At 33.8% G+C, this 24,027-nt stretch overlaps 1 protein-coding gene across 1 annotated transcript in view; it reads right to left on the reverse strand.

Annotated features, from left to right (window-relative positions):
* Positions 1-18,596: 18,596 nt before the first annotated feature.
* LOC126882077 (cytochrome P450 4C1-like) overlaps positions 18,597-24,027 on the reverse strand; it is a 67,928-nt gene continuing 62,497 nt past the window's right edge. The window contains exon 8 of the mRNA XM_050646906.1: positions 18,597-18,782. Within this exon, the coding sequence (XP_050502863.1) occupies positions 18,762-18,782 (21 nt within the window). The 3' untranslated portion in view covers positions 18,597-18,761. The remainder of the gene's footprint in view (positions 18,783-24,027) is intronic.

A 24,027-nucleotide genomic window follows, 5' to 3' on the forward strand; every position in this document is an offset into this window, starting at 1 on the left:
TCTGTTCACGAAAAAATCAACTATGCACTATAATATTTACTCTGAATGGGTATTTAAGGAAGCTTTAGACGAAAGGAGTATTAATAAACGGTGAATGGTTGAATAACATTAGATATGCAGATGACACCATAGTTTTTGCCGATAATCTGAATGATTTACAGAGATTAACAAATGGTATAACAGAAGTCAGCAACAGATACGGACTAGCTCTTAACATAAAGAAGACCAAATTTATGACAATTAGTAAAAAAACAATACATACTAAACGCTCAACTTACAATCAACCAACAGAATATCGAAAGAGCTGAGCAATATACATATTTGGGCACGAATTTAAATAGCCAATGAGACCACTCAACAGAAATCACTCAACAGCGAATAATAAAAGCGAAAGCAGCATACGTTAAAATGAGACACATTTTCAACAGTCGGGACTAGTGTTGCCAGGTCCGATTTGTTTTTAATCGGTGCATAAGCAAAAACAAATCGGGATTTAGGGTTGTAGATCGGAACAAATAAACAACAATAGCCCAGTAAATGACCGCCCAGTAAAAAAGTCAATACGTTTCGAGTAATGTTATCGAAAAAAATATTCTTAACAAAAATGTAGCTTTTAAAAAAGCAAAAAAATTGTATGGTCAGAAAGTCTATAAAACCAATAAAAGCAAAGTTGTAGCTCATAAAAAATACGTTCTTATTCGTCAAATTCCAAATCGAATTTTTCAACTTGAAATAACCAAAAAATTAAGCAATTTTCGGGCAAAACCTATTGAATTTTTTAAAGTGTTTATCTCTAAGTAACTACGATCTGTAAGGTTTACCGGTTGGGAGTGCTTAGTTTTGAAAAAAATTGGTTTTATAGTAAAAAAAAATTTCCTAAAATATTGGAAAATGCCCTTTTTTCAAAATAACTTAAAAAGTATTATGGCTTGTTTTTAAACCAAGCGGAGTGATTCAAATTTACCGCGATGTAATGCTTGTTTGTAATTGGTCTAACCGCAGGCAAGTTTACTCCACTGTTATAACATTTTGACACTAATGACATTTATCAAATTTTGACACAATTTGCATTTCATAGGTTAATTAAGTTATATCAGCGATTTTTTGTATTTTCTGCGTTATTCCTATTTAATTTGTAGATTTTTAGTCTGCTTTTATATAAAAAGCAGTTGTTTTTAGAACTCTTTAGCGACGTATTAATATAATATAATATTTATGGATTACCGTCGAGGGCCGACATGATCAACCAAAAAAGAAGATGTATTTGGTGATTATTCTAGTGACTTTATTGGGTGTGAATCTGTCTTTTTAGGTTACTCCTCCTGGTTAAAAAATAAACCATAGGGATACTAAAAATCTCAAGGAGTAAAAAGTAAGGTAGGTTTTGCTTTTTTGGTTAAAAATATGGCTGTTCATATTTTGCATACACTCGTGATTAGTGACTCGTTCAGGCCCTTTCAATCATGTAAAAAAAATATATAAGTAAAATAAATTGTTTGTAAAGCGGTAACGATTAATTTTATTTGGGGTGCTAAATAGGGGGATATTTTCACGATTTTTTTACCAAAAAAAAGAAGTCAACTTGATTTTGAGCACAACTCGCTTAGTTTTTGATGCTAGAAACTTTTTTAAAACATAAAAATAAAGCTTTATTAAAAAATTTTTAATTGGGTTTTCCCGAAAAGTGCTTTATTTCTTGGTTATTTCACGTTGAAATATTTGATTGGAAATTTGATGAATAAGAACGTATATTTCATGAGCTACAACTTTGCTTTTGCTGGGTCTATAGACTTTACGAGTTCACAATTTTTTTATATCATGCTACATTTTTGCTAAGAATATTTTTTTCGATCAAATACTTACTTTTTGAGTTATTTGTGAAAATCGCCTAAAAACGTGATTTTTTTGTAGAAAAATAAACATTTTCAATCGTAAATAACTCAAAAAGTATTAACTAAGTATTAAATTACGAAAAGCCCCAGATACAAAGTTTACTACCTTTTAAACAATTAGGGCCGGTTGTTCGAACGCTAATCAACAATGATCATTATCAAATAATTAATTACTGTCAATGTCAATTATTAAAACATAATTAATTACAATTCTGAGACTATAATCAATTAATATAACAATAATTATTAAGATAATTAATAATAAACCTCATAATTGTAATTAATTATGTTTTCAGCAACCCAAACAAAGTTGACATTGACAGTTTTGGTGACAGTAATTAAATATTTAATAATGATCATTGTTGATTAGCGTTCGAACAACCGGCCCTTAGAATAATTGAAATAAAAATATAATAAACAATATTTTAAATCTAAGACTTTTCGTTAATAAACTGCTTTCTGGCTGCATCCCGTATCTCCGGATTTTACAATATATAATCACAAGAGACGACGAAAGTAGGAGAAAGCAAATAGAGGACGCTTAGGCCACGCATTTACCTTCCCTTCGTCAAGCAAAAGGGCCGAAAGACAGTTTCTAAATACTCAAACTGAGTAAAAATGAAAAAGATAAAAAAGATCAAGGCAGGTTTTGTTTATATTTGATTCAGAGTTGACCACCATCTCCATATAGCTATTTCAGCATCCTTATGCCTCATCAGTGAAGCTCAGAAGTCTCAACTCTGAAGGAAATACAAACAATTCTGCCAATTTAAGGCAAACCATCGCAATGCAATGAACCCACCTCTGAGACGCAATTTAGCGACATCTCTCTGCGTGGCCCAAGCGTCGTCTATTTGCTTTCTCCTACTTTCGTCGTCTCTTGTGATTATATATTGTAAAATCCGGAGATACGGGATGCAGCCAGAAAGCAGTTTATTAACGAAAAGTCTTAGATTTAAAATATTGTTTATTATATTTTTATTTCAATTATTCTAATTGTTTAAAAGGTAGTAAACTTTGTATCTGGGGCTTTTCGTTGTTTTCCTCGTAATAAGAGAGATGTCGCTAAATTGCGTCTCAGAGGTGGGTTCATTGCATTGCGATGGTTTGCCTCAAATTGGCAGAATTGTTTGTATTTCCTTCAGAGTTGAGACTTCTGAGCTTCACTGATGAGGCATAAGGATAAGGATGCTGAAATAGCTATATGGAGATGGTGGTCCAACTCTGAATCAAATATAAACAAAACCTGCCTTGATCTTTTTTATCTTTATAAGTTAAAATTCTATAGAACTAAAATTGCTTAGAATTATATTTTTCATTCGATTTTGCCGCTTTTACGAGTGCCTTGTTTTTATAACATAGTTATAAAATTCACTGCAAGTCCTCCTGAAATTGGTTTTAGTGGGTGAAAATCGGGACATTTAGTGTCCCGATCAGGTACAAATCGGTACGCGTCCCTGGACCCCTGAAAATCGGGACGTCCCGCGCAAATCGGGACACCTGGTAAAGCTAGTCGGGACATATCATTAAAAACAAAATACCGTCTGTTGAAATGCTACATATTCACAGTTCTGCTCTACGGAATGGAAGCGTGGACACTAACTGCTGCATCTACGAATCGGCTCGAAGCTTTCGAAATGTGGTGTTATAGGCGCATCTTACGTATATCCTGGATTAACCTAATTACTAATGTGGAAGTCCTGCGTAGAATGGGAAAAGAGTGTGAAATTCTCATAACCACCAAAACAAAAAAATTACAATATCTAGGACATGTAATGAGAAATCAAGAACGGCCTTCTTCAACTGATTCTCCAAAGGAAGGTAAATGGTAAAAGAGGACCGGGAAGAAGACGCATTTCCTGGCCTCAAAATTTACTTAAGTGGTATAACACGACTACCACTAAACTGTTCCGCGCTACGGTAAACAAAGTCAAAATAGCCATGATGATCGCCAACGCCCGGAACGGATAGGCACTTCGTGTATAATACCGTAATAATTATTGTTGTCAAAGTGGTTACAATATGGACTTCGACTCAAAATATTTTCGGAAGGAAGCAATATTAGATAACAAATACATACAGTGATGAGCGCGCTAATAACCGGCAAAATAACGCAAAAGATGGAAAACATAATACATTGCGAAACAAAAAAGAGGAAACTAGTGGAGGTGGAAAGTATCGTTATAAACGTATAAATTAACATTACATTACATAGTTTCCCACCTTCAGACGTATCAGATGAGTATGACAACTGTCATGTGACAGTAGAATTTTATAAAAATACTACTGTCACAGACGTCTAAAGGTGGGAAACTATAAAATGTAATGTTAATTTGTACGTTTATACCGATCATTTCCTCCTCCATTAGTTACATCTATTTTTGTATCGCGATGTATTATGTTTTCCATCTTTTGCGTTATTTTCCCAGTTATTAGTGCGCTTATCACTGTATATTGAATAATAATCATTTCTTATTCTATTTTCATATACTTAATCTCGTGCTATTTTTGTACTCAATATAATATGATATTCAAAATAAGCTGCCTACTGGGTCATTTTTCTGTTATTATCTCTTAGCGGCAATGATAACTATTTTTCACCATTTACTACTAACAAGCTAATTTTTAGTGAGTAGCTTCATTTTGAAGAGATGCCTAACTGTTTCCTTACATCAATTTACGTATGTGAAAGATAACAAAGATAGCAAGGATTCAGATTCAAGTCGGGTTAGACGAATAACAGGCCTAACCTTACATGCCGAACTGAACCAAATTTTATTTTTCTAATATTTAGGGGAGGTCAATAGTAGTGTAAATTTAAAATCTCGACTGAATTCAGCCGTTGCGTTAGCCGTCACTTTGATTTTAAACCGGAACCGTTTTTGCTCAATATCTCCGCCATTTTCAACTTCTCGACAAAAAGTATGAGAACTAAAATTGTTGAAAATGTGATTTTATGACAGTGAATCATCATCATTAATGGTGCTACAGCCCTATGAAAGAGCCTTGACCTTCCCAAGTCTATTACGCCAGTCACTCCTATCCATTGCCAACCGTTGCCAGTTTGCTGCGCCTATTTTCTCCCATCCTCATCTACACCATCCTTCCATCTAAGTTTTGGCCTACCCCTATTTCTACTTCCCACAGGTTGTGACATAAGGATTCTTCTTGGAGGGTTGTTATGCTGTGATCTTGCTAGATGTCCTGCCCATCTTAGTCTTCCTATTCTTATAACAGATACTACGTCTTTACCACCAAATATATGTTTATATCTGTGGTATACCTCGTAGTTGTACCTCCTCCTCCAAATACCATTTTCACAGATGCCACCGAATACGCCTCTCAGGATCCTTCGTTCAAATATAAGCAGGTTTTCATCTGCCTTGGAGATGGTCCATGTCTCCGATCCATATGTCAACACTGGTTGTATAAGGGTTTTGTATATGGTTATTTTTGTTTTTTGGCTTAAGTTTCTGCTTCTCATATGTCTACTCGGTCCAAAATAGCATTTGTTTGCTAGGATTATCCTTCGCTTGATTTCTTCCGTCGTGACGTTCTCCTTGCTGATCAGGGAGCCTAAGTATGTGAATTGTCCACCACTTCAAAGGTAGAGTTATCAACAGAGAATTGGTGACCGATGTTTCTGGTTCTATTGTTGGGTGTTAATGCCATCATCTTAGTTTTCTCCTCGTTTAATTTCAGGCCCATATTTTTCGAGGCGTTTGAGAAGGTGGTATACATTTCTTCTAGTTTACGTTTTGTGCGGGCAACTAGGTCCACGTCATCGGCATATGCCAAAATTTGGGATGATTTATTAAAAATATTTCCTCTGTTGTCTATTCGGGCATCTCTGACCGCCTTTTCCAGCGCAATGTTGAAGAGGAGACACGCCAGCGCATCTCCCTGTCGCAGCCCAACATTCGTTTCAAACGCCTGTGATTGTTCTCCCTGTATTTCGACTTTGCAAACGACTTTACGCATTGTAGCCTTAACCAATCTTATCAGTTTATCAGGGATGTGGAATTCATCCATGGCTTCATACAATTTATTTCTTAGGACACTATCATAGGCCGATTTAAAATCTACCGGAACCGTTTTTGCTCAATATCTTTGCCATTTTCAACTTCTCGACATGTATGAGAACAAGTATGAGAACTAAAATTGTTGAAAATGTGATTTTATGACAGTGAATAATGACAGTTATTATTTTCCCCATAACTCTAAGAATATCGACCGCACGAAAAAAGTGTAATGAAAGAAATCATAGAAAATCACATTTTCAACAATTTTAGTTCTCATACTTTTTGTCGAGAAGTGGAAAATGGCGGAGATATTGAGCAAAAACGGTTCCCGTTTAAAATCAAAATGACGGCTAACGCAACGGCGGAATTCAGTGGAGATTTTAAATTTACACTACTATTGACCCTCCCTAAAGATTAGAAAAATAAAATTTGGGGCAACTCGGCATGCAAGGTTAGGCCTGTTATTCGTCTGACCCGACTGGACTATCCCTGCTATCTTTGTTATGGGGAATTCTCACGACGAGGTCGAGGCGCGTGTTGAAGCGAGCTTCAAGTGGGTCCTAATTTAAACGTCGGCAAAGAGAGATATAATATATATAATAGTGGAAAAGAAAGAGAACGCAGATACTCTACAAGACGGTAAAATTAGTAATATTTACTTTGTGATAAAATGTCCCGAATATGTCCCGAAGAATACAGGCAACCAAAAAGTTGACCGCCCTCAGTGGTGGAGATAAAAATATTAGTTGGTTTTTTAATTCTCACAATGATAAAAATTAAAACAAAACGTAATTTGACCATAAAATTACCACGCCACTGATCGTACCCTCGGTTGACGAGACATCCCCACTATCCACAGGCTAATAAATTTTAGCATTTGGTGTTATTTTAAGGGTCATAAATACCAAATTTTGACAGAAATTTCTCTATCTCTTCTTGCGTTTAATCTTTTTCACGTTGGGTTGAATCCCGTCTTCAGTTTTTATCTTTTTCTGTTACATTTTTTTATTTCACTCATAATGTCGCAACACGCTCTGTCAGTTTTCCTCTTTATCTACCACATACGGAAATTGTTGTAAGGAAAAAAGTTGGGCGTCTCATCAAAATTAAGCTACTGACGAAAAATTAGCTTGTTAGCAGTAAATGGTGAAAATAGGCCTGGGATCCCTGACTATTACATATTTGATTGATTCATAAAAGAATTGTACATATTTACATATTTAAGTTGTTTGACATGGAGTAATTAAATTTATAGTAAACACAAATCATATTTGTGTTGTGCATTTTTTTATCTAATATAAATACACAGCTTTTAACAAAATTTTATTTTTATTTCAAAAAGTGAAATTCCGTATATAGTCCGTATAATAGTCCATGTGGTGAAACCGCTCCCGTTTGAAAAAAATTCTGATTCGGTGTCTTCGTGGATTCCTATTCAAAAATATCCCCTTTAAACAAATCTGAAGGGTTCCGGAATTTTTGGGTAGAAATTGTTTAAACAATTTTTTTAAACAAATACAAAAGATCACCTTTTTTGGCCCGAAAAATATTTTTTTGGGTTTTTTTTGGGTCGTTCTAAACAAGAAAGGTATCTTGTGATTTTTCTCAAAAATTGCTAGTGTTTGAGTTATAGGGAAAATGCGAAAATACGCATTTTCAAAGCTTAAAAACTCATACAGGGTGGGGCATTAGTGTGACAAAGTCCAATTACTCGTTTGTCGTGAGAGATACGAAAAGAAGTTATAAAAGTAAAAGTTGGGGTATAGGTAGGACCATAACATAAAAATATTTTCAAATATACAGGGCTACCCGTATTAACAGGGTGACACAAAATTATGTTTTTTATGGGACACCCTGTATAATTTTACTTTTTTTGATTCTCCTCGATGCCTTCTTTCAAAAATATAGGGTTTTGTAATAATATACGAGGTAGTTTAAAAGATAATTACATTTTTTTGTTAATTTCGTAGCATCATTTACACCCTGTAGAATTGTAGTGATTTGACATCAAATTTTTGTTTTATGTTCAATCGATTTTTAATATAGTCTACTATTGTAAAACATTAACATTATAGCAAAATGTTTAATTTTAGTATACAGGGTTGGTCAAAACTCGGAATGAGTATTTTCTGAGTTTTTTTAAATGGAACATCCTGTATTTTAATATTGTAAGGAAATGATATTTTATGGTACTTTTTTATTTCTTAAGCATTCCCTATACCTAAGTGCTTTAATTTGTAAGTTATTCGTGATTCTTTAAGCCAAACATTAATTGCCACAAAAATTACGTGAAATTTTATTAGGTGGCCGTGAAAATATTCAATCAAAAATAATTTTTCGAAAAAAATATATCATAATCTAGCCTGATCCTTAATTTATTAATATTGGTTGAGATATCCAAATAAATTCGTAGTTAAAATTGTTGGTGCGCAAAATATTAATAATAACATACAATATTCTACCCAGTCGGCTATGACACTAAATTTGCTTAAAAATTTGACATTATACCATTTTTATATTTCCAGTTGCTTTGCTACCATTACTAATATGAATTTTTCTATTGAGGAACTAATTAATAAGATTTTTGTGCTAGTGGAGTATAACAAAAATGTGCTACTAGCAATAAGAATTTTTCATCAGAAATTCCCTGATAGACAACAGCCAAAAAGAGAAATGTTTGAAAATATACTAGAACGGTTTCAACGGACTGGACACTTAGATTATGATAAATCTGATAGAACAAAACTATTGTAAATGAAGAAAACAGAAATTAAATGTAATCCTTAGTGTCACTGAGAATCTGCATATTAGTACAACCGTTCTTACAATCTAAGTATCTAGTCTGTTGTGACCGTTCTAGTATACTTTCAAAAGTTTATCTTCTAGGTTGTCGTCTATCAGGGAATTGCTGATGATAAATTTTTATTGCAAGTAGCTCATTTTTGTTATATTCTCCTAACACAAAGCATTTAAATCAGTTTCTCATTAGAAAAATTAATATTAGTAATGGTAACAAATCAACTGAAACTATATAAATAGTATAATGTCAAATGTTTAAGCAAATTTTGTGTCATAGCCAACTAGAGAGAATTTTGTATGTTTGATTAATGTTTTAAGCACCAACAACCTTAACTACGAATGTATTTGGATTTATCATCCAATATTAATAAATTAAGGATCAGGTTAGATTATTATGTATTTTTTTTTTGAAAAAATATTTTTGATTGGATATTTTCTCGGCCTTCTAATAAAATTTTCACGTATTTTTTGTTGCAATTAATGTTTGGCTTAAAGAATCACGAATAACATACAAATTCAAGCACTTAGGTATAGGGAATGCTTAAGAAATAAAAAAGTACCATAAAATATAATTTTATTACAATACTTAAATACAGGGTGTTCCATTTAAGAAAAATCAGAAAATACTCATTCCGAGTTTGGACCAACCCTGTATACTAAAATTAAACATTTCGCTATACTGTTAATGTTTAACAATAGTAGACTATATTAAAAATCGTTTGAACATAAAATAAGAATTTGATGTCGAATCAGTACAATTCTACAGGGTGTAAATATTGCTACGAAATTAGCAAAAAAACGTAATTATCTTTTAAACTACTTCGTATAATATCACATACCTATATATTTTTCGAAAGGAAACATTAAGGAGAATCCAAAAATTTAAAAATATACAGAGTGTTCCATTTAAAAAAACATAAGTTTGTATCACCCTGTCAATACGGACGCCCCTGTGTATTTGAAAATATTTTTAAATTATGGCACTATGTGTTCCCCAACTTTTACCTAAATAACTTTTTTCGTATCTCTTACGAAAAACGAGTAATTGGACTTTGTCACACTAATGCCCCACCCTGTATATTTAAATTAGTATTTTTGAGGTTGCCAAGTAAGTACTTAAATTTTAGTTTAAACATTCATTTTCAAGATTCTGCAAACTGATCGGGTCTAACTTGAATTTACACCGTTGTTATTTAATTGTTAATTATGCGTGTCCATCCGATTTTTTTGTCGGTGCGGCACGCACTGTTTTAAAAAATCTCCTATTATTCCCCGAAAAATATATTTTTTAGATTCTTTGGAACACTATAAATAAAATGGGTTTCTTGTAATTTTTCTCAAAAGTTAATATTTATAAAGTTATAAGCGATTTAATATACAAAAATGCGTATTTTCGCATTTTTCGAATTTTAAATCGCTTATAACTTTATAACTCTTAACTTTTTCGAAAAATAACAAAAACATATTTTATTTAGAATGCCCCAAAGAATCTAAAAAATATATTTTTAGGAGGAAAATAGGAGATTTTTTAAATAGAGCGCGCCGCACCGGCAAAAAAATTGGATGTACACGCATAATTAACCATTAAAAAACGCCGGTCTAAATTAAGGTTAGGTCCGAAAACTCTTCATAATCTTGAAAATGAATGTTTAAACTACAATTTAAGTGCTTGGCAACCTCAAAAATACTAATTTAAATATGAGTTTTTAAGCCTTAAAAATGCGTATTTTCGCATTTTTCATATTTTATAGCGCCTATAACTCGAAAACTATTAATTTTTGAGAAAAATCACAAGATACCTTTCTTGTTCAGAATCGCCCAAAAAACCTAAAAAAATATTTTTCGGGTCAAAAATGTGATCTTTTGTATTTGTTTAAAAAAGTTGTTTAAACAATTGCTGTCCAAAAATTCCGCCCGGCACCCTTCATATTTGTTTAAAGGGGACATTTTTGAATAGGAATCCACAAAGAAATCGAATCAGACATTGTTTCAGACGGGAGCGGTCTCTCCATATGGACTAGCAGTATCTTGTAATTTATATTCATATAAAATAAATCAAAACTTTACTGATTTAGTAATATCTCAATATTATTTCAATATTGATAGCTATCGATTAAAAATCGAAAGTGACATGCAAACGTCATATCAGGAATTAATTTTAACAATACGTCAAATTGTTCATTAATTTTTAATACAGTCCAACAAAAATAAAATTACTATTATTTTATAAAATTATTACTATTCATTTTTGTATGTTTGTACAATAAAAAGATTAAACAAAATATGACTATTTAGATTTTCTACGATTCATACAGTGATACTACAATTCATAAACAGTGACGTAACTATGAACGTTAGATATTTTTAATTTTTGATATTATTTTAAGAATTAAAATTAGCTTAATATTTAAATAAAAATACACTTAAACTGTTTAAAATATATTTTTATTTCGTTGAAATCATATCTAATAATATCTAGAAGTATTAAGTATATCACGTAAGTAGAACTTCTTACGTGCGTACAAAGTACACACTGTGATGTTGATTATAGTTACTTTCGAGTATTCGTTACAAATCGTTACTTTTGTATAAAGTAATCATTTACAGTATTCGTTACTTTGATTACTTTTGTATTTGAGTACCGGTAATCATATCGAGAATCGTATTTCTCAGTAGGTAGGTATTTTGTATAAAGTAATCATTTACAGTATTCGTTACTTTGATTACTATGATTACTTTTGTATTTGAGTACCGGTAATCATATCTAGAATCGTATTTCTCAGTAGGTAGCTATTTTGTATAGGTATTCCGATATAACAACGACCTTCACCGATCTGTTTAACTGTTTAAGGGATAAAAATGATTTGATTACTATGATTACTTTTGTTACTTTTGTATTTGAGTACCGGTAATCATATCGAGAATCGTATTTCTCAGTAGGTAGGTATTTTGTATAGGTATTCCGATATAATACCGACCTTCACGAAGTACGAAGTAATCAGAGTAATCAAAGTAATCAAAGTAGATACAATAGTCGTTACTCGCTCTGTTACGATTGGTACGAAGTAATCAGAGTAATCAAAGTAGATATAATAGTCGTTACTCGCTCTGATATGATTGGTACGAAGTATCTAATCAGAGTAATCAAAGTAATCAAAGTATATACAATAGTCGTTACTCGCTCTAATACGATTGGTATCTTCTTCTTCTTCTTCCTTCTTGTATGTAGGCTTTAAAGCCTGTTTCTTCTTCAATATTATCCTCCTAAATTGTTTAGGTTATCGCACCACCTTTTTCTTGGTCTGCCAATACTTCTTCGTCCATTTGGTGACTTATCTCGTGCTATTCGTACTATCCTATCCTCTGCCATTCTACTAATGTGTTCGTTCCACTCCTGTTTCCGTTTTGTCACCCATCCATTTATGTCTTCTATATTGCATGATCTTCTTATGTTTTCGCTCCTCTCCCTATCCAACAGACTTTTCCCTGATATTCGTCGGAGTATTTTCATCTCTGTTGTTTCTAGTAGTCGTCTCGTTTTAGATGTGTCAGGCCTTGTCTCCGTCGTGTATGTTAATATAGGTCTAATTGCTGCTTTATAGATTCTTGCTTTTGTGTCTTGTCTTAAGTGTTTGTTCTTCCAGATTGTGTCATTAAGAGATCCCGCCGCTTTACTTGCTTTTAAGCTTTGTTGTCGTACTTCCTCTTCAACATCTCCGTAACTGGTTATATCAATTCCCAGATATCTAAACCTTGCTTCCTGCTTTATTATTTTCCCATCAATTTCGATTTTACATCGTAGTGGGTATTTAGATGTTGTCATACATTTGGTTTTTTCTGCTGATATTATCATATTGTATTTCTTGGCTGTTGTATTAAAGATGTGTGTTAATCTTTGGAGATCGTCTTCTGTCTCGGCGATTAATTCGGCGTCGTCTGCATAACACAATACTTTGATTTCTTTATTCCCCATTCTGTAACCACGACCTTTACGTACTGCTTCTATTATTTCGTCCATTATTATATTAAACGATATAGACCAGGTCAAAAGATGGAACAGCGATTCCGAAGATTTGAGAGATGATAATATGACAGAAACTACAAAGAATAAAACTGGAACGAGAACAGTGAGTGAAAGATCACCAAACGGAGACACAGAACTAGATCCAAGAGAAAAAATAAAGAAAGTAAACGAAAATCAAACATTAAAAAACTAGAATTGGAACGGAAACACATTATGACGACAATGGCACGAAAAATGGACAAGGCAATGATACAAAAGGATATGAGAACAAGCAAGATTAGCAAAAAGAAAGAAAGAAAGGGTAATACAAAAAAGAAAAAAAGAGAGGGAGGTGTTATAAGAATAGCGTCATGGAATATAAGAACATTACTTAGAGCAGGAAAACTGGAAGAAATTACATCAGTTCTGATTCAGTATAAGGTGGAAATAGCAGCACTGCAGGAAATTAGATGGAAAGGGAAAGGACAAATAGATCAACATAATAGTACCTTCATATACTCAGGGGAAGAAAAGCAAGGACAACATGGGGTAGGATTCATAGTAATTGGAAATATGAGAGACAAAATAATGGAAGTCAGACTAATAAACAAAAGAATAGCTTACCTAAGGATTGAAGCTAAACAGGCAAACATATCCCTACTAAATGTTTATGCACCGACAGAAAATGCGAAAGAGGAGGAAAAAGATCATTTCTACGACACTATGGAAGAAGAGCTAGAAAAAATACCAAAAGAAGATGTGATATTAATATTGGGCGATTTTAATGCACAAATAGGAAAGGAGGATTATATACAGCAAATAGCAGGCAAACATACAATACATGAGAAAACGAATGACAACGGGCACAGAATATGCAATATGGCGACAGGAAATAATATGTCTATCAGCAGTACAATGTTCAAGCATCAAAGAAAACACAAAGTCACATGGGTTTCTTCAGACCAAAAAACAGAGTCACAAATAGACCACATATTAATATCGAAAAGAAGACAATCAAGTATAATGGATGTGAGAAGCTACAGAGGTGCATGCGGAGACTCAGACCATTTCCTGGTGGTAGCAAAGCTGAGACAAAAGATGAAAGTAATGAGAAGGCAGAAAGAGAGGAACAAGAGGTGGAATATCGAAAAATTGAAGGAAGCAAAAGAGATACAAAAGTATGAACATGAAATAGGTAAAAGAATTGCCGCACTGAATAAGGAAAGAGATGATGTCGAAGAAATATGGGGTGATATTAAAAAAGCAATTAACCACACGGCTGAGACTACATTAGGGACGAAGCAAATTACAAGAAAGAAGGACTGGTTCAATACAGAATGTAAAGAAGCAGTTGAAGAAAAAGTAAAAGCACGAAATCAGTGGATGCGGACTCACAAAAATGAACATAGAGACATGTACGAGCAAAAAAGAAAGGCAAGCAACAAAGTAATAAGAGAACAAAAGAGAAAATTCATGGATAGTCAGTTGGAGGAAATTGAGGCGGAAAGTAAGACTCAGAACACCAAGAAATTCTACACAAAAATCAGAGAACAGAACAGAGGTTTCAAACCAAAAGTAAATGGAGTTAAAAATAAACAAGGGCAAATAGTAACACATGATCAACCATATATGAAAGTCTGGATGGAACACTTCAAGGAGTTACTGGCAGAAAATGAAACAGAAGAGATTACAGAAATGGAGGAAGAGTGGGAAAATAATGGAATGAAGGAGCCAACACTCGAAGAAGTAATTGAAATAATTAAAATTAACAAAAACGGAAGAGCACCCGGAAAAGATAACATAAACAGCGAACTCATAAAACTAGGAGGGAAACCGTTGCATAGGGAAATACACAAACTGATAGTAAACATCTGGAAAGAAGAAAAAATGCCAAAAGAATGGCAAACAGGCCAAATAATAACGATACATAAAAAGGGAAACCAACAAGAATGTCAAAATTACAGGGGAATAACATTACTGAGTACAGTATATAAGGTATTGTCAACCATAATACAAAGAAGATTACAAGAAGCAGCAGAGAATAAGATTGGTCAATATCAGTGTGGATTCAGGAAAGGAAAATCCACAATAGATGCGATATACATACTAAAACAAATAATGGAGAAGGCGAACGAAGCTAACATAAACTTAGAAATACTTTTCGTAGATTTTAAACAAGCTTTTGATTCCATCAAACGAAACCAACTATTGGAAATATTAAAAATGCTACAGGTACCGCTTAAATTAAGAAAACTTATAAAAATGACGATGAGCCATACCAGAGCGAGTGTAAAAACGCAAATAGGGGAAACAGAAGAGTTTGAAACAAACAAAGGAGTGAGGCAGGGTGATGGTTTATCCACAACACTATTCAACATGGCAATAGAATATATTACCAGAAAAATGAACAAAGGTACACTCAGAAATAGAGGAGGTCAAATTGTAGCATATGCCGATGACGTTGTGATAATGGCAAAGAGAAGAGATATATTAACGCAAATGGTAGAGGAACTCATTCAAGAAGGAAAAACAGTGGGTCTGAGTATTAACGAAAACAAAACAAAAATTTTAAGATTAGGGAAAAATCCCACTAATAGAGAGGTTAAAGTGGGAAGATACAAATTTGAAGAAGTAAGTAAATATAAGTACCTGGGAGTCATGCTGTCAAGTGATGGAACAAGAGAAAACGAAATAAAAGAGAAAACATTGGCAATAAATAGAGCATTCCAAGCCAACAAAAAAATGATAAAAAGCAAAATATTAACAAAAACTACTAAATTAATGCTCTATGAAACGTTAATTAGACCGACATTAATGTATGGAGCAGAAGTGATGACAATGACCAAGACAGACGAAGAAAATTTGAGAAGAACTGAGAGAAAAATAATTCGGGCAATATTAGGACCAATAAAAACAGCAGAGGGTGAATACAGGAGTCGAAGAAATAACGAAATAAATGAGGAATTGAAGGGACAAGATATAGTCAGGAGAATAAAGAGACAAAGATTGAGATGGCTTGGGCATGTATGGAGAGCAGGAGAAGAAGCGATAATAAACATAGTGACAAAGTGGTCTCCGGCCGGAAGGAGACGAAGAGGAAGACCGAGGTCCAAATGGCTGGAAGAGGTGAAGCGAGATCTAGAGGGCATGGGTATTAGAAATTCAGAAGAAAAAGCAAGAGACAGAAGGAGCTGGAACCGGATATGTAATGCAGTTTAAGAAAGAGAAGAACGGAGGACTGATCCACCTCGAAAACATGGATCTAGAGAGCCTGTAAAGGCGGCGCTACCCCCACGGGGGTGTTTTAGCCACTATATATATTATTATATTAAAGAGCAGTGGGCTTAATGAGTCACCTTGTCTGACTCCACTTTGTACTGGTATAAACTGCGTTAGTTTTCCATTTATCTTTGCCTGTATTCGATTATGAAAGTAGATGTTTTCGATGGTTTGTATAATATTGATTGGTATGTTTCTTCCATACAGTAAATGTAAGACGTCTTCGACTTGGATGCGATCGAAAGCCTTTGTCAGGTCTATAAACATAGATATGCTGGTTTATTGTACTCAATGGCCTTTTCTGTGATTTGTCTCAGTACAAATACGGCGTCTACTCAGGATCTTCCGGATCTGAATCCTTGTTGTTCATCTGATAAAGTTGTTAGTTTATTGATTTTGTTGGTTAGGACTTTTGTGGTTAGCTTAAGTGCGGTGTTTAGTAGATTTATACCTCTATAATTGTTGGGGTCTTCTTTGTCTCCTTTTTTGAACATTGGTATCATTATGCTGTTTCTCCATGCGTCTGGTATCTTGCAGTGCAATATTAGTTTTTGTATAAGTTCTGTCATCTCTAGGGTTATACTTTCTCCTCCGTATTTTAGAAGCTCGTTGGTTATTCCGTCTGGTCCTGGTGACTTCCTATTTTTGAGTGAATTTATGGCTACCCCTACTTCCTGAAAACTGATTTCAATTTCGTGTCTTAATTCAGGTAGGTTATTATTTTGATTATGATTTTCCTTTCCTTTAAACAGTTCCGTCAAGTATCTTTCCCATTCGTTTGCTGGTATGTTATTGTATTCCTTCAATTCTGCCATTTCTTTCCGTTGGTTTCTTATGAATCTCCATATTTGTTTTTGTGTTCCGTAGAAGTCGCTTTCCATCCTTTTTGTAAACTGTTCCCAGTGTTCATTTTTTGTTCTTCTTACCAATTGCTTTGTTTCATTTCGTATTCTTCTATAGGTGTCTCTGGATTCTGGAGTGTTTGATGTTTTATACTTCATGTAGGCGTCTCTCTTCTCTTTACATTTGTCTTTTATTTCTTTTCTGAACCATGGTGTATTGTTGTTGTTTCTTTTGTTCAGTATGACTTTGCGTTTTCCTAGAGCTTCTGTTGCTGCCTCTTCAATATTGTTTTTAATTTTCTCCCAGCTCGCGTTTATATCTTCGATGTCGTCTATCTGCTTCAGCTGTATCTTCTGTGCTAGCCTCCTTTGGTACCTTTCTTTGGTAGAATCGTTCCACAGTGATTCTACATTGAATTTTTCCTCGGTGATTTCCTGTGGAAAATGTTTTGGTGTTAGTTTCATTCTTATTTTTGCTAGGACTAATTTGTGTTCACTCCCTGCGTCTGCCGAGTTTAAAGTTCGAATATCTAGAATCTGCTCTGGGTGGATTTTTCTATTAGTGACTATAAAGTCAATCATAGATTTGTGCCCCCTGGAGTTTTCAAACGTATATTTATACTGAAGCTTATGGTCGAAAAATGTATTATTGATTCGCAGTTCGTTAAAAGCACAGAGATTAGCCATGAGTTCTCCATTTGAGTTGACATGGTTTTCATTGAATCTTTGTTTTACTCCTGGAACTATTTCATTTCCGATTCGTGCATTAAAATCCCCCATAAGAATTAAGTGTTCTTCATGAGGTATGTCGTCCAGGATGGTTTGCAACTGTTCGTAGAATGCCTCTCGTTCCTTCTTAGGTTTGCAGTCCTCGGGGCTATAGATAGATATAACATTTAATTTTTGGTAGTCCATTGTGATGTTCATATGTATTATTCTTTCGGAGATGTAACGGCAGTTACTTATGTTGTCTTTAAATTTTTTATGGACAAGTATACCTACACCTGCTCGTGCTCGTTCTTCTTTCTTCACTCCACTATATGCTAAAATATATTGGTTATAGTCTCTTTGACCTTTACCTTTCTTCTTGGTTTCTTGGATTGCACAAATGTCTATGTTTTTGTTTATCAGTTCTTCGATTATCTCTTGGTCTTTGTTGTTGAACGAAGTTATGTTCCATGTTGCTAATCTGATTGTTGGCTTCTTTTTCCTTCTCGTTTTCCTTTTCTTTGCGTGGTTCGTCATCTTAGGTTCCGTCGGGTTCCGAGGCTTTATATCGGTTCTTTGAGCCTTGTTTTCTTTTATAATGGGTAGGATGCTAACCTGGCCCATCAACCCATCAACGATTGGTATGAAGTAACGAAGTAATCAAAGTAGATACAATAGTCGTTACTAGCTCTGATACGATTGGTACGAAGTAATCAGAGTAATCAAAGTAACGATTTGCCTCTCTGTATAGTAATCGTTACTTTAGGTATTCGTAAGTAACGAGTACTTTGTAACGGATAGTTACTTTTTCAACATCACTAGTACACACGCTCTTTTTTCATTAAGAGGATGTAATTAAGTAAGTGTTAATGTTTTTATGATCGGCGATAAAATTTTTTATGCACCACGTCAGTAAAGACTCCTTATCGAACTCGTCTGTTACTCGCCTCGCTTGCTTCGCTCTCTCTGCTCGAAATATCAGACTTGTTCGATAAAGAGTCACTTTACTGACTTGGTACATAAATAACTATAATTTAAGTAAGAAATTAAGTAAAAGAAATTAAGTAGAATTTTATTTAAACTCTTGGTACAAATTTAACCTTTATTTCTCCAGAAGATCGTAACACTAAATCTGCTGCGTAAACGACATCTTCGGGCCTGGTGACTGGTTCCAGTTTGAACTTTCGCAGTATTCCACACAGAACAGCTTTGATTTCTAAAAGTGCAAATCTTTGTCCTAAAAGTATAAAAAAAAAATAAAATACATTTAGTCCATTGAAATGTTACATTTAGGGTTGCATTTCTTAGAGGAGTCAATTTTATTTTTTTAATATGTAGAGCGATTCAGTAGAAGCTTAAGTTCAAGTTTTTGAGGTCGGCACCCTTGTCCCCCGGCCGCCATCTTGGAAAAAGGGGTGTAAAGGGATTTCGCGCTGTATCTCCTAAACTAGCAGCCCTACAGAAAATTTAATTACACATAAAATGTAGCAAATTAAATTTTCTACAATTTTATGTCTATTACTAGTTATCGTCAAGTGACCAACAAAAAAGTTATAAACAAAAATAAGAGAAAATTTTGTAAGAAGTTTCCTTCTGGATGTTATAACTTTTGTTCCGTTCATTTTACAATAAAATAACATCATAGCGATTTTCTAGAGGATTTTTCAACGAAGAATTTCCACTAAAAGTTGTTTAATTTTATTTATTTATCTAGGTTTTAAGCGCTCCAATCTTGACCAAATTCTCTTAGGAATACAATAAAAACAAAACCTTAAGGCGCACTCTCTCTTATGCGATTGTTGCATGCGTTTGACGCAAGCAGCAGTCGCAAGCGATGTTCTGTGCACTCCTCAAATGTAAACTTTATACGAGCGGTCTGTCTTGTGCGTCCGAAGCGAGGAATCGCATGCGCCTGCTGCATCGACTGATGATGATAGCAGTGCTTTGCAGTGACTGCATGCGTCCATTTCATAAAACAACAAAAAATGTGACATAGAATTTAAAAGTTTGTTGTTTATTGTTTATCAACTTATGATAACGAGGTTCGAGGTTAAAAAGCTTTGTTAATTAATATTTTAATAATAATATGTAATTTCCAGATATAAATATAAGCAATGTTGTTGTTTTCATAATTGCACAGAGAATAAACATTTTGTACTAACCTTAATGTGACAGCAAGTTTTTCTTCTGGTGTTATATATATAGTGTTATCACTCTCTTTACCATTCTTGTAGGAGATTTCGTTATGTCTTCCTTAATAGCACATAACAAGAAATGGAGCTGGTTCTTCGTCACGCGAAAGAAACTATGAAACTTGGTCTCATTATCAACCATATATTTACTTATTAAATTGGTTTGGTATCTTTCTTCAACCCTATTCACATACATTTCATCAGTTTTACTCTTTTTTGGTTTACCTTCATCTGAGAGCATCATTTTAAAATGTTCTCCTCCAATTCTTGCTCTTTTAATATGTGAAGATAAACTACTAAATTAATTACTACTACCTACTAATTATAAATTACTAAATACTAATATTATTATAAATAATTAATGGATATTATTAATTACTAAGTTATTACTATTATTATAAATTACTGAATATTCCTATTATTATTAATTACTAAGTATTACTATAATTAAAAATTACTAAATATCAATATTATTATAAATTACTATGAAGCAATGTTACTGTTATCGGTGCTATTAGATAATAATATAACATAACCTATTATTTTTAAAATTCCCGCTTTTCATCAGCTGTTATATCAGGGCCCGGATTACGTACACTCGATACGCATCGTATCCGCCATGTTTTACCGTAGCGCCTTATGGGAAAACATGGCGGATACGATTCGTATCGAGTGTTCGTAATCCGGGCCCTGATGCGTCGGATGCGTCTAAACGCACAAGAGAGACCACCCCAACCACTGCGTTAATTGCTTGCGACTGCTGATTGCGTCGAACGCATGCGACAATCGCATAAGAGAGACTGCGCCTTTAGGCTTACTTTTCTATCTACAGTTGAGTCCGCGAGTCTTTACCCGTGCGTCATTAATACCTGGCGAGATAAAACACATACTTTTTATCTAGCATCATTCTCTTCCATGCATGAAACTCATGACAAACCAGCTGCCGTTTGTTATTAAGTAACAACACATGTTATTTTTATGAACCATCTAGACTCAGTGCATTGAAAAGAGATAGGTACAAAAAAAAGACGATTCGGTATGTTTTCATATTTTAAGCACAATTTGTTTGACGTTTCTGATTTGTTTAATTTTGTGGCTGTCAGTCAGTTGAACTTTTTGCGGTTTTTGTCGAATTTTTGCGTTTTGAAGTTTCTTTATATTACACAAACAGTTGTTTTCACAACTAATTTTATATTGGGCTTTGAAATTTTAAGGTAAATAATTATATTTAGGCAATTAATATTTAAAACATACAAAGCTAACGTCATTCACACAGTAAAGAAATGACTGTGTTTAGATTTCCGTCAAAGTGAATAAAATAACAAAAATAAAATATGTTATTGGATTTTTTTATAAATTGTTTATTTATTTATTAATCAATAATAATAAAAGAATTTATTAAGCTACTTCAAATGTAGCTGTAATTCTGCGCAAAAATTTTGAAGCAAAACTTACATTTGACATTCTATATATTTGATAACGTCAAATTTTATAATAAAACCCGTAATCGGAACAGTAGCCACTTTCTGTCAGTTGTTGTTGCGTGAAATAGATTTTCGACTTATTTCGTATGCTTTAAGTGATGACGCACGGGTAAAGACTCGCGGACTCAACTGTATATATTTATTTTACCATTCCTATGCTATTATTAAGCTATTTTTGACTCTTTTCCCCGCCACCTAGGAGGTAGAGTCTGGAGAGGCGTTTCTTGTGTGATATCCCCAATAGGCCTAATCCACGGACAATTTCTAGACAAAATAATATTATTTATTATTATATGTTGAAAAAGATATATCATAGTTATTATTTTTTCATTTTTTTTCGATGGTCCAGGCTGCAAGTCAAGATATGAATAAGTATAAGAGGTGCATTTTTGTGGTATAATGTGGTATAATGGTTAGAGTTGGCGTCATTGTCGGTAATTAATCTTCCAATTCATTTTCTTCAATAATTAATGTTGGTATGTCTACGATGTTGCTGCAACTTTCACCACCATAATGGAGGCACACTGCTGAACATTTGACGCCTGCTTTTCGGCAACCACATGCACTTCCAGTTTCCATTGTATCTGCAAAAGATGAATTTAATAAGCTCGGGGGTATTGGAGGCTTGGAAGTTGGGATAGTTATCCAAAATTTTCCATGCTTTTTCCAGCCCCAATTTTTTGGATCACAATGTTTACCGAACCATGACTGAATCTGGTGATACACTCGGAGTCTGTGGAAACGGGCTGCATCTTGTGTTGGAGGAAGTGAGAAGAGATTAAATGCATTTTTTGTCACTGTTTTAGCGACTCGTTTGTATCTCAGGATTTCCAGAGAATCGTCATTTCCGCCATATAAAGAGACAGAAAACGTTCGCCGACAACAGTGAGTAAAGATGGCTCGACTTTCCCACTGACAAATAATTTTCCCCAGAGGTTTCTTACAAATAAAAGAACCACCACTCATAATGCGCGCTTACAAAAAACCCAAAATGCATATCTAATCACACAAATATAAATTTTACCCACAAGACTCTCAATAGTATTATCTATAAAACTCAAAATACTTTTCACAATTTTTAATACGACTGCACGTGGCCAAAGAGGTAGCACAACTGTAAGAATAAGTTAAGTAGAGGGGAACCGACTACTGTGCCACCAGCGTAGATAAGGGGGGTACTGGGGGACAGTGCCCCCTAAGAAGCATTCTAATAGAAGCAATAAAAAACTAAAAGATGTAGGAGAAATTAATGATACACTTCCCTCATCAAAAAAAAAAAAAATTCAATCTTATTCGCTTAAAAACCAATTTTTATTACATTGTCTTTTAAGTTTTAAAACGTCAACTATAACGCGACCACAGCCCGCCAATGGTTTCACCATTACATCTTTCGCCTATGTAACCGACGTAATCGCTCATTGCGTTGCAGCTCAGGTAGTCGGGCCAAGAGAGAACCACTGAACACTGAACATATTATTATTTCTATGGAGAGAAACTTGCGGTTAGCGAAAACCAAATACTTTGGCTTCGGAGCTTCTAGACAATTGACAGTTATAAATTATTGGGGACTTAGAAATTTTACACCCGTATTTTGAATTTCTCTAATAGATGGTTTGTTTAAACCCCAAATTTTCCTTTAAGGTTTTTTCTTATTAATTGAAAACAATCATTTTTGTTTAAGAATATTTTTATTATGTGAAATATTTATGTTTTTCTTTGGTAGTAGGTACCGTCTATTTATGAACCTTGGTAGGTACCTACTGTTTTTGATGTGGTAATAATATAACTTTCATAATATGGTTAATTATTTGACTGTAATTTATAACTTTCCTATGGTTAATTATTTTATAGAGAAATTCAAAATACTGGTAAAATTGTTAAGTCCCCAAGAGGCCAAGAGGTACCGAACTATAAGTAACATATCCTATACATACATATAGGTACATATTATTATAAGGTACCTACATGACAAAGTTTTTTATTTAAAATATTGCTAATATGTACTATAATATAATTAGGTTAATAAGTATATTTTGAATTTCATTTACATTTATATAGATAATCTACAAAGCGAAGTGAGGTTTTTCATTTACTGCCTTAAACTCAATGATGTATAAGTTGTATATGATGTATAAGTAGTATAGGTACAATATATATACTTTTCAAATTGCCCGCCAAATCCAGAGAACTGTCAATTGTCTAGAAGCTCCGAAGCAAAGTATTTGGTTTTCTCTAGACGCAAGTTGGAGAGAACAGACAACACTCAGTCACTCAACACTACTCAACAGTCGCGTGTTAGTAGAGTCGACAAGAATATCGTTACTGTTTAATTTATATATAACCTATTTTCCTTATTCTATTATCGCGGAGGGATTGTGTTAATGAATACATTGTAGAATTATAAACTGTAAGTGAGTGAAATACTTTGCAATTTTGCGTTTGTGTAACACATAAACCTGGAAAACTACTCATTCCTACGTATTCTACCCTACACGACCCACGAGCCACATCTTAGATTATTGTTGTAAGTTGTTGTTATTTTTTTTTAAATTGGAAGTTTATACGGAGTTTTATATCAACAGGTTGTGGATATCCTATAGTTCCCTAAAAATGAGCAAGCGAAAGAACCAGCCCTCCTTGGATTATTTTTTTGTTAAGAAAACTAAACAACCAGAAATAGAAAATGAAGCGGGGCCAAGTAAAGAATTTATTATTGAAGCAATAAAAAACGTTGCAGTTTCGCAGGAATCGCAAGCCAGTGCCATTGAAGGAACAGAGAATCCTGAAGCGGGAAAGTTTGGAGAAG

The sequence above is a fragment of the Diabrotica virgifera genome, chromosome 3 (genome assembly GCF_917563875.1).
Source record: "Diabrotica virgifera virgifera chromosome 3, PGI_DIABVI_V3a".
In the NCBI taxonomy this organism is placed as follows: domain Eukaryota; kingdom Metazoa; phylum Arthropoda; class Insecta; order Coleoptera; family Chrysomelidae; genus Diabrotica; species Diabrotica virgifera.